Source organism: Ochotona princeps, chromosome 3 (genome assembly GCF_030435755.1).
Source record: "Ochotona princeps isolate mOchPri1 chromosome 3, mOchPri1.hap1, whole genome shotgun sequence".
In the NCBI taxonomy this organism is placed as follows: Eukaryota; Metazoa; Chordata; class Mammalia; order Lagomorpha; family Ochotonidae; genus Ochotona; species Ochotona princeps.
This window is the reverse complement of record NC_080834.1, coordinates 90,426,312-90,438,402: the sequence shown is the minus strand read 5'-3', so window position 1 is coordinate 90,438,402 and position 12,091 is coordinate 90,426,312. Positions and strand designations below refer to the sequence as shown.

Below are 12,091 nucleotides of genomic sequence, written 5' to 3'. Positions count from 1 at the left end.
AAGTTTAATAAGAACTCAGTTAATAAAAGCATTGGAGTTTTGATGAAAATGAAAATTAGGGGTTCAGGTGACAATTACAGAGTAATAGTTTTCTGTGTCTTATTTTAAATGTTTACTATCTAAAAAATTGTGAACCACACAGAATTTAAATGTTTTTTGATAGCATATTTTGCAGTCTTAGCATATTCAGTTAAACAACAGCTTACGCAAGTTAGTGTGGAAGCGTCTGTGTATCTGTTGAAAGCCTCTAACATGCAACACTAGCTAGATCCCATGTTTTGCATATTGCTATTTCGATTTTCAATTGGTTTTTTTTTTAAAAGATTTATTTATTTATTACAAAGTCAGATATACAGAGAGGAGGAGAGATAGAGAGGAAGATCTTCCGTCCGATGATTCACTCCCCAAGTGAGCCACAACAGCTGGTGCGCCGATCCGAAGCCGGGAACCAGGAACCTCTTATGGGTCTCCCACACGGGTGCAGGGTCCCGAGGATTTGGGCCATCCTCGACTGCTTTCCCAGGCCACAAGCAGGGAGCTGGATGGGAAGTGGAGCTGCCGGGACTAGAACCGGTGCCCATATGGGATCCCGGGGCGTTCAAGGCGAGGACTTTAGCCACTAGGCCACGCCACCGGGCCTGCGTTTTTACTAATAGTATATTTCATAATTCAAAAATATTAAAAAGCTTAAAATGAATAACATCATTCCTGTATATCAGACCTCCCGCACTGGAAACATCTGCTCTCATTAAAGTCTTTTGATTCTTTCAAGTGGCATTTACTAACTTATTTCTAAATGATATGTTTCTGCAGCTATTGCTGCTTTTGTCCTTAAAGTTTTAGTTCCACATGCTAGTACCGTGTTCTATTTTGACTTCCTTCCTCCCATGTTTCCCCAGTGTAGCTTTTTTTTTTTAAGATTTATTTTTATTGGAAAGTCAGACTTACAGAAAGAAGGAGATAGAGATACAGAGAGAAAGCTCTTCCATCCACTGATTTGCTCCCCAAGAGGCTGCAATGGCTGCAGCTGCACCAAACCGAAGCCAGGAGCCAGGAGCCAGGAGTTTCTTCCGGGTCTCCCACGCTGGTGCAGGGTCCCAATGCATTGGGCCATCCTCAACCGCCTTCCCAGGCCACAAGCAGGGAGCTGGATGGGAATTGGGGCAGCCAGGATATGGACGAGTGGCCATATGGGATCTTGGCAAATACAAGTTGAGGACTTCAGCTGCTAGGCCCTTTCCAGTGTACTTTTATCATGCTTATTTAAATCATTATTTGCTGTTTACATTACTATTTTTATATAAATATTGTTCCCTGTCAAGTCAATTTGCTGTGTTTTTTCTTCCTTATACATCATTTTGTCATTTTCTTTTTAAGATTTATTTATTTTTATTTGAAAGGCAAAGTTACAGAGGGAGAAAGAGAGATAGAGAAATAGATAGGTCTTCCATCTGCTACTTCACTCCCCAAAAGGCACAATGGCCAGAGCTGGACTATTCTGAAACCAGGAGCCAGGAACTTCTTCCAGGTCTCCCATGTGGGTGCAGGGGCCCAAGCACTGTGGCCATCTTAAACTGCTTTTCAAAACACATTAGCAGAGAACTGCGAGTGGATCAGCTGAAACTGAAACCAGTGCTCTTATGGTATGCTGGCACTGCAGGCTGAGGCCTAACTAGCTATGCCACAGCACCAGACTTTATTTTGTTATTTTCTAGAGTACTAATTCCTTAGCTTTTTAAAGTAATTTCCTTAGCTTTTTAAAGTGCGTGTGGCAAATTCCACCCTCTTTTTTCCTGCAGCATTTCTGGTCAGACCAGTTATCGATCAGTCTCGCCCTTCCCAATCTTCTGCACCCGTCCCTTTTATTTCCCTTCTCAAATGGGCTGGTTGTGCTCCAGTGCTGCTGTCCAGCTTTCTTTATTCTGGGTTGATTACTCTTATTCCTGTACTCTACATCTTCATCCTCCTTAAGTTCTTCCCTGTTTTTCTGAGAATGTTTCACTGGAGAACTTTTTTGGTGTTTTTTGGTTTTTTCTTTTTTTGAGATCATATTTGAAATGTTTTTTTTTTTTTAAAGATTTATTTCTTTTTATTGGAAAGGCAGATGTATAGAGAGGAGGGAGACAGAGAGCAAGATCTTCCGTCCAATGATTCACTCCCCAAGAGACCACAAGGACCGATGCTGTGCCGAAGCCAGAAGCCAGGAACTCGGAACTTCTTTCCGGGTCTCCCACACGGGTGCAGGGTCCCAAGGCTTTGGGCTGTCCCCAACTGCTTTCCCAGGCCATAAGAAAGGAGCTGGATGGGAAGTGGGGCTGTTGGAATTAGAACCAGCACCCATATGGGATCCTGGTGCGTTTAAGGGGAGAACCTTAACCGCTACGCTCTCGCGCCAGCCAGAAATGCCTTTTTTTCTATACTCACCTTTGATTAGTAACTTGTTGTATAGAGAGTTAAACCACTGCTTGGGTCATTGAATTCCATGTGAGTGTGCCATTTTGAGTTCTGTCTGTCACGCTTCCAGTCCAGTTCTGACTAATATGCCGGGGAAGACACTGGAAGATGTTGCTTGGCTCCCTCTCACCCGCTTGTGAGACTGAGATGGAGTTTCCAACTCTTGGCTGTGGCCTCACCTAAAGCTGGCTAGTGAAGGGCCTGGCATCATGGCCTAGCGGCTAAAGTCCTCACCTTGAACGCCCCGGGATCCCATATGGGCGCCAGTTCTAATCCTGGCAGCTCCACTTCCCATCCAGCTCCCTGCTTGTGGCCTGGGAAAGCAGTCGAGGATGGCCCAAATCCTTGGGACCCTGCACCTGGTGGGAGACTTGGAAGAAGTTCCTGGTTCCCGGCTTCGGATCGGCGCGCACCGGCCCGTTGCGGCTCATTTGGGGAGTGAATCATCGGATGTAAGATTTTCCTCTCTGTATATCTGACTTTGTAATAATAAATAAATAAATCTTTAAAAAAAAAAAAGCTGGCTAGTAAAAGGCCCTTTTGCTAAGACTGTATCAGCAATATCAGCTTCCAAGCTCACATTGATATTAACACAGTGGCAGACAATGGCTAAATAGATTACAGAAATCTCAGCGGGGTTGTCCGGTGTCCATGCAAAGGGAGGTGGAACTGCCTTCAGGTGGACGCAGAGACGTCCATGGGGGCCTTGCCATGCAGCGGGAAATTCCTTGCAGCCTTGCTTGCAATGGAATAGTTGTTTTCACACCTTCGTGTCCTCCACACCCACCACAGGGACCTCAGCAATTGATTCTTGGTTGAGGAACCCTTTTTTTGAAGATTTCTCCATCTTTTTTTTGCTTCCAGTGTTAAAAAAATCAGTGATTAGCAATATGATGCCATACCTAATCCCAGTTCCTTGTTTTTTTACCATTTTTCTCTCTTGATTTTTTTTTTCCTGTTACTCTGAGGTTTTCCAATGATGTGTCAATGGATCCGTTTTAATTCAGTGTGCTGGATAAGGTTTCAGCTGTGAAAGAGCAAACTAAAGGTTCATTTCCTCAGGGTACTTTTCTTATATCTATTTTTGGTCATTTCCTCTCTTTTTGATTTCTCCATTCTATTTCTGGAATGGATATTAAATTGAATGTTAGACCTCTATGATTGAGTCTATGATATTTATTTTTAAGTTTTTGAAATTTATTTGGATGGTAGAATTAAGGGGAGATACACAGAACTTCCAGCTGCTGTTTCACTCCTCAAATGGCCATAGTGGTTGAAACCAGGAGCTTGACACTCCAAATGGATCTCCCATGTGGGTGGCAAAGGCCTTCTGCTGCTGCTTTCCTCTGGCACAGTAGCAGGGAGCTGAATCAGAAGTAGAATAGCCAGGATTCATACCTGTACTTACATGGCATGCCAGCATCTCAGGTGATAGCTTAGTGTGCGGCATCACAGCACTCCTCTGATGTTTCTTTCTTTTCAAATAACAACTGATTGTGACTTTCCATTGTACTTGGAGTCACTGAACTCAAGACCTTTTTGATTGTATTTCCCTGGAGAATCTAGCTGATTCTGACCACAGAGACAGGGCTCCACCTGAGTAAGCTGGGGTTAAGGACCGGGCATCCAACTGCTTCTTGAGTAGACTGTTGTCTCATTCCTCCGTTAGCCTCACCTTTCTGGCACCAAACTCTCCAGCTTCTGAGACTTCCTGAGAGGCAGGGGATGAGGAGAAGAAGGATATTAAACTGTTTGCCTTTTGTTAGTTTTCATATCTGCAGGTAGCTAAATTGTGTTAATACTACTGTATCGCATCAGTTGATCATGAAGAAAATGAAAGCAAATACCTCTGTTAAACCCACCATATTTAAAGAGAAACTTGAATTGTCTGATTTTAAAATATCATTATTTGTTCATTTCTCTTTTGCCTCTACATAGAACTGGCAGAGTTGCCTTTGATACGGTTGGACTTCTCATGCAATAAAATTACAGCAATCCCTGTCTGTTACCGGAACCTGCGGCACCTGCAGATGATAACCCTAGACAACAATCCACTGCAGTCACCTCCTGCACAGGTCAATCCGAGTGCGGGTCCATTCTGGGTTTTTCTTGAATAGAGATGAATTTAAAATTTAAGTATGCTTTGTTATCTGCCTATTGGAAGTTTAGTTCTTTCAAGGTAAATTCAAAAACATTGTTTGAATAAGTGGGATGGAAGATAGATGATGATTCCAGAACTGTTTCTCTTTGTATTAAATTTGCATTTTTTGGAAGTTGGGGAATTCTTCCTCAATTTTACTTTCTGATAAAATTTGAATACATACAACATAAGTTTTTTTTTCTTTTTAAGATTTATTTATTTGTTTGAAAGACAGAGTTATAGGGTGAGGTGGATGGATAAAGGGAAGGAGAGGGAGAAAAAGAGATTGAGAGCCCTTCCATCCACGGATTCACTCCTTAAATGGCTGCAACAATAGGTGTAGGCCAGGTGAAGACCAGGAGGATGGAACTTTGGGTATAGGTTCCCAGGCTCTTGTGCCATCTTTTCTCTGCCTTTCCGGGTACATCAGCAGGGAGAAGTAGAGCAGCTAGGACATGAACAATTGGCACTCAGGCTGGTGGCTTAATTCACTGCACCACAAGGCCAGCCCCATTTAACATAAATGGTCTCAAGCTTCACAACTGAAGGTTATCAGTGCATTTCTTCTAATCATTGTTCTTGTGCCTTTCTATGTTATAAAATAGTTCCTCATTTAGCCTGTTTGGTCATTTATTTATCAGTGACTGAAATAAACTATTTAGTAATTAAGTAATTATTAGGAGGTCTTACGTATAGATTCTAGACATCCTATAGCTTACTTTGCCAATCCCTAATTTTCACCAGAGCTTTTTTTAAAACTCCATTGATGATTTTGTGCAAGCAAAGTAATCTTTATATAACTATGAAATCCTGTGACTAAACTTCATAACAGTAGAGTCTCATAAACTTAAAGAATTTTTCTTTTGTAACTTTCATATTTCCTCATTTCCTGTTCTTACAGAAAACAGAATGAAAGCATAATTGATATGGTGGTTTAAATTCCTAAAGACGAAAGTGACCAATGTGATTTATTGAGGACACATGCTTTACATTTCTGATTACATTGCTAATGAGTGTGAGAAGCTTATGGGGTATTTTAATAGTGTAATCATAAATTAGTTGTGTGTTACTGAAACTTAGTAGTGACCAGAAAATATAAGCTTACATAAATATACCAACTAAAATACTTAAATAACGCTGGTCCAAATGTTTGTCATAATGAGGCTATTAGTTTTTAATGTTATTGTACATACTTGATAGAAATGTCTTTGATTAATTTATGTTATATAAAAAGCTTACTCTGAAAAAAATACATATTCTAGATTGGTAGTGATTTATCTGTATTTATATATTGCTTTCTTTAGATATGTATAAAAGGCAAAATCCACATCTTTAAGTACCTGAATATACAAGCTTGTAAGATTGCTCCTGATCTACCTGATTATGATAGGAGACCCTTGGGTTTTGGCTCCTGGTGAGTATGTCTTTTTTTCTTTTGGATGCCATAGTCTTTTGCACAGGGAACAAACTACACCTTTAAGTTTACTTGAATGTTTGACTAAAAAGAAATATCCTGTGTTAGTACTTATTCTCCAAATGTTTGTGTTAAGTGTAAGGTTGATTACATAGGTCTGGTCAAGTGTAGGTCGGAGTCACAGCCTAACAACCTTGGCACAGTCCATGTTTTAGGCTGGATGATTCTGTTTTGAGAGGTTGTCCTGTGTAACGAGTTTGAGTAGCATCTCTGGGCTTTGCCTCCTAGTGTCCATGGCATTTTCTTGATGTAACAAACATGGCCAGTGTGCCCTGGGAGGCCCCCAGCTGAATGCCAGTGCTCCAAGTAACTTGAATATTCACCTTAGCTCTGCTGGTCATGAGCTTTGTGATTTAAGGCAAATCATTCATGCTTTTTGGACAACATTTTTCTCACAGGGAGTTGAAGAGGTTGGAGTTTTTGTTATTAACATCACTTCAGTATCTTTTGGTCTGTGAATCCCTTAGCTCCATAACACATGACTCATAAGGTCATCTACTTGGCAGTACAAACCATCTGAGACAACCTTAAGTAATAGAAATTAAATTGGGGACCTCAAGGCAGGCCAGATAGAGGGCCCAGTGAAGATACAGTAACACCCATGGACTATTCAAGAGAATGCCCCCTATGCCTTCATTTGGAATCTGTCAAATTTTGCTTCAAAGCTCAGAGCTAATGAGCTTGCCTCTTAGTTCACTAGTTGAACAGATTAACAAATTTATGTGGGCAGAATTTACAAGAACAGACATGTATTTACAGCAATTAATGTGAAAAAAGATTTGAAAATTCTAAAACATAGGCACATCAAAGTCTTTAGTGTTTAACTTTGAAAGATTCATGGTGAAACGTCCATGTGGGGGCTGTAGAGGTATTAATATGTCTCATCATTTTTAAAAGCTGTGACTGTTACATTCTTTAATATCTATATGCTGTTCCTCATAATTAAAAGATGTTTAAAATAATTAAAATTCAAAAACCATAGCAGTTTAGGGCAGGTGCTATGATATAGCCAAGCAAAACCACCGCGTGCCATGCTGGCCTCCCATATGAAAGCAAGTCCAGTTATCAGATGCTCTACTTCTTTTTTTTTTTAAAGAATTATTTATTTTTATTACAAAGTCAGATATACAGAGAAGGAGAGACAGAGAGGAAGATCTTCCATCCGATGATTCACTCCCAAAGTGAGCTGCAGCCGGCCAGTGCGCGCAGATCCGATGCCGGGAACCAGGAACCTCCTCCAGGTCTCCCACGCGGGTGCAGTGTCCCAATGCATTGGGCTGTCCTCGACTGCTTTCTCAGGCCACAAGCAGGGAGCTGGATGAGAAGTGGAGCTGCCGGGATTAGAACCGAGATGCTCTACTTCTGATCCAACTCCCTGCTAGAGTGCCTGGAAAAGCAGCTAGGATGATTCAAGTGTTTGGAACCCTGCTACCCACATGGGAGGTGTCTAAGTAACTTGGACCATCTGCTGTTGCATATTGGCTGAGGAGCTGGCAGGTGGGGGTAAGGACTGGTAAAAGAGCAAACAGGAGCTTTCTCTCTTTTAACTTTCTTGAGAAAATAAATATTTTTAAAGTGGTAACAGTCGAGTGTGGTATTGGGGGAATCAGTGGAGACAGATAAAATAAGAGCTGTCGAACGGTAGTGTTTTCTTCCCTTTCTGGAAGCTGGATGATTTTATCTGGTTTATTTCAAATTTGTAAGAGTTACAGGGAGTAGGGTGGAGAAAACATCCATCTTCCATCACTGGTTCACTCCCTCAGTGATCTCAATGGCCAGGTCTGAGCCAGGGCCATGGCAGGAACCAGGAGCTTCAAATCTCCATGCAAGTAGCAGCGCCCCAAGTACTTGAACCATGTTCAGCTGCTTTCCCAGGCAATTTGCAGGGAGTAGATCAGAAGTGGAGCTGCCAGGACGTCAACTGGAGCCCATGTGAAATGCTAGCCTTTAGTTGGTGACTTCACCCACTGTGCCACAGTACTGGCCTCTTTAAATGTTGGTTTTTAAATTATATGCTGTGCAGTAACAAGTAGAAGTTTCTTTTTGGCAGCCATGAAGAATTGTACTCAAGTCACTCGTACGGAGCTCTAGATTCCGGGTTCAACAGTGTGGACAGTGGTGATAAAAGATGGTCAGGGAATGAAGTAAGTGTTTCTCCTGTTCCAGGTATTGTACTTCCCGCATAAGAGAAAATAAAATGATGAAAATTGAAAATGTTTTAATGGGACTTGATTTCTTTCTCTCTCTCCCTCCCTCCATCCCCTTTCCTCTTTCTGCGCAACTCTGACTTTGAAGTAAATGAATAAATATCCCTTTTCCAGAAAAAAACATGTTCACATTGTTGTACAGCTATCACCAGAGAATTTGCTCTCTTCTGAAACACATGTTTATATCATGCCCATACTTGAAATGCTTGTGTCTAAAATTGGAAATTATGTTTTCTTAAATATTTCTGCTATTTTTTTAAGCCTACAGATGAATTTTCAGACCTGCCTCTTCGAGTAGCAGAGATTACTAAAGAACAGAGGCTGAGAAGAGAAAGCCAGTACCAGGAGAATCATAGCAGCTTAGTAGTAACAAATGGTGGAGGTAAACAGAATTCTGATGCTATTGGAAGGTTCTAAGCACTTGGACTCCTTAAAGTAGTATGTTTTACATGTCCTTTTTTGTGTGTCTTTGGTTGCTTTACTCATCCGTTAATGACATCTTTTCATGTATGGATGAAAAACAGATTGGTTTCTATTGGGATGAGAATTTAGTTTGTTTCCAGTCTTGCATTTAAAATATAATGTTTTCTTTTGTTTATACTTTGGGAAGAAACTTTATTAGGGACAGTTCACCAGAAACAGACCTTTGTTCATCTTGATTTAACCACAATCTTCTTTTAAAGTATTGTTCTTCCTTTAAAAAAAGAAAAAATTTATTTGAAAAGTAGAATTACAAAGAGAAGGACAGAGAGATCTTCCTTCTGCTCGTTCACTCCCCAGATAACTACAATGGCTGGAACTGGACCAGTTTGAAGTTAGGAACCTGGAGCTTCTTCCAGATATACATGGGTGCAGGAATCCAAGGACTTGGGCCATTTTTCACTGTTTTCCAAGCTGTTAGCAGGGAAATGGGTCTGAAGTGGATGCCAGTGCCACAAAGTGGAGGATTAGCTTACTACACCATGGTGCTGCCTGCACCCACATCCTTCTCCCTGTTATCCTCTTTAAAGTTTTCCTGTGATCGTTATTTGATGTCTTTAAGATTTATTTATTTGAAAGCAGAGAGAGAGAGAGAGAGAGAGTCTTCTATGAATTATTTCTCTTCCAAAATGGCTGCAACAATTTGGGCAGGGCCAGGCTGACACCAGGAGGCAGGAGCTCCCTCCAGGTCTCCCTCTCTCCAGGAGCTCCCTCCAGGTCTCCCTCTCTCCAGGAGCTCCCTCCAGGTCTCCCTCTCTCCAGGAGCTCCCTCCAGGTCTCCGAGTGACTTGAGACCAAGCACTGGGGCTGTGATTTGAGGCTTTCCCAGGCCCTTGGCAGGGAGCTGGGTTGGAAATAGATTAGTGGGGACTGGGCTATACAAGTTAGACATCCCAAGCAACCACTTCACCTGCTGGGGCACAAGGCCTGTGCTGTGAAACAGACTCTGGATTTGACCATGATATTCCTTATTGCTTTAGTTTTTGTTGCCAATTGTTTAAAGTTTTGTAGTGCTAACATTTTCTGAGTCAATTATAAACGAAAAGAGTTTGATTTGCCACTCAGATGTTTTCAGAGAAGGATGCTGATTTCATTTAAATGGTTTGCTATCTTCATTTTCTTTTTCTTTTTTTTAATTTATTTTATTTTTATTGGAAAGTTAGATATACAGAGCGGAGGAGAGACAGAGAGAAAGACCTTCCATCTGGTGATTCACTCCCCAAGTGGCCGTAACGGCCAGTGCTATGCCAATCCGAAGCAAGGAGCCACGAAGTGAAGCTTCTGGGACTAGAACCGGCGCCCATATGGGATCCCGGGGTGTGTTCAAGGCAAGGACTTTAGCCGCTAGGCCACGGTGCTGGGCCTTATCTTCATTTTCTATATGTTCATTTTTAACACCTATCGCCATTCCATTCTGATTTCAGTAACTGTGAATTTTGTTCTCAGATGAGATGTATTTCCCACTAGATAACAGTCTAGATATGTGTTTTCCAAAATGATAGCTACTAGCCACCTATAGTTATCTAGCGCTGGAAACATAACTTTTGTATTGAGAGGCACTGAAAGTGTAAAATACCCAATAAATTTTGAAGACATCATATGGAAAAAGAATATAGGGACCAGCCTTGTGGTGCAGTGGTTTAAGTCGCTGCTGACAACGCCAGCATCCCCCTTTGCAGTGCTGGATCAAGTCCTAGCTTCTGCATTTCCAATTAAACTCTCTCTAATGAGTCTGGCAAGACAACAGATGGTAGCCACTGGTACCCATGTGGGAGACCTGATATAAGTTTCTGCTCCTGTGCCAGCCCAACTCTAACCATTGCCTTCGTTTGGAGAATAAACCATCAAATAGGAGTTCTCTGGGTATTTCCATCTTATCTCTGAGCCTTAGCCTTTCAGATAAAAGAATGAATATTTCAAAGGGAAAAAAGAACATAAAATATCACTAATATTTTGTTCTAATTATTCATAGATACTTCAAAAAGTTTGTCAAAAATAGCATTAAAAGGCAAGTTTATTTTAGAGACTGGCACAATGGCTCAATTAGCTAATCATCCACCTGACAGCACCAACATTCTGTACAGGCACTAGCTCATTTCCCAGCTGCCCCACTTCCCATCCAGCTCCCTGCTTGTGGCCTGGGAAAGCGGTCAAGGACAGCCCAAAGCCTTGGGACCCTGCACCCACGTGGGAGACCTGGAAGAAGCTTCTGGCTTCTGGCTTCGGATTGACTCAGCTCCAGCTGTTGTAGCACTTGGAGAGTAAACTACGGGATAGAAGATTTTTTTTGTCTCTCCTCTCTGTAAATCTGCCTTTCCAAATGGAAGTGAACAACTTTTTTAAAATACAAGTTTATTTGATGTAGAAAGTTTGAAATTACTGCCTACAAGAAGCCTTTGAAAAGTTCTTAGAGAATGTTTCTTATAAAAACTGCATAAATTTGAAACCTTTTTGGCACTAAATTAAACTTACGAAATGATAAAGTTTATATGTATTGAGAAAACACATTGTTAAAATTATTGTAAGTTCATTTTTCTTGTTTTGTAATGTGGCTACTTGAAAATTTTAAATTACACTGTGGTTCACTTTTGTGGCTTTCATTCTAATTTGTCTGGGACCACATTAGTGTAAATAGTATAACAGAAGTAATGTGGATGTCTTCAAAAAAGATCATAATGTAATCCATTTATTCAAACTGCAGCACATTGAAAAACTAAGTATGTACCCGGTTTCTATTGCAGATGTAAACTTATGACATTTAATCTTTTTTTAGCTGTTCATAAAACTGATATGTCAAAATTCAGTCATTTCTAAAACTCTAAAGTGCCAAAATTCATTTTATATTGTTAGTAAGGAATTACTTAGAAATAATTGAATCAGAAGACTGAATTGAGAAGTGTGTTTCTCTGAATTCATCATTCCCAGCAGCTGCAGCTTTCAGGCATCTGTAGAACACCATGAAGTCGTGGCCATGTTGTTAGCACTTACGAGGAGAGACCATGTTCAACAGCAAGTTTCTGTTCTGTGCCATTTAGCTAACTAGTTAATGAATATTTACTTCTAAACTTAAAAATAATGGGGTAGCCCCAAACTTAGAGGTAAAACAGTGGTGTGGCTAATTCTTATTATATTTCTTGTCATGCAGCGTTTTGAGAAGAAAAAAATCCTCAGATGGCTCTCTTACAGATGCTGCAAAGTACTTACAACAATGGCTTCTAATAAATAATTTTCTACTCGGGAAAATCTTTGTTCTGATCATGGGCAACTTAAATATGAGCCAAAAGCTTTTTTGGCAACAAATGCATTCAGAGAGTAACCAGTAGTTATTTTTTCTTA

The 12,091-nt window shown here is 40.8% G+C and overlaps 1 protein-coding gene across 10 annotated transcripts in view; it reads left to right on the top strand.

Moving 5' to 3' along the window:
• The window catches only part of LRCH3 (leucine rich repeats and calponin homology domain containing 3), a 96,264-nt gene that overhangs the window by 45,526 nt on the left and 38,647 nt on the right, over positions 1-12,091 (top strand). For all 10 annotated transcript variants that reach the window (XM_058662023.1, XM_058662027.1, XM_058662028.1 and 7 more), the window contains exons 5-8: positions 4,393-4,529; positions 5,899-6,008; positions 8,119-8,212; positions 8,537-8,657. In XM_058662023.1, the coding sequence (XP_058518006.1) occupies positions 4,393-4,529; positions 5,899-6,008; positions 8,119-8,212; positions 8,537-8,657 (462 nt within the window). The remainder of the gene's footprint in view (positions 1-4,392; positions 4,530-5,898; positions 6,009-8,118; positions 8,213-8,536; positions 8,658-12,091) is intronic.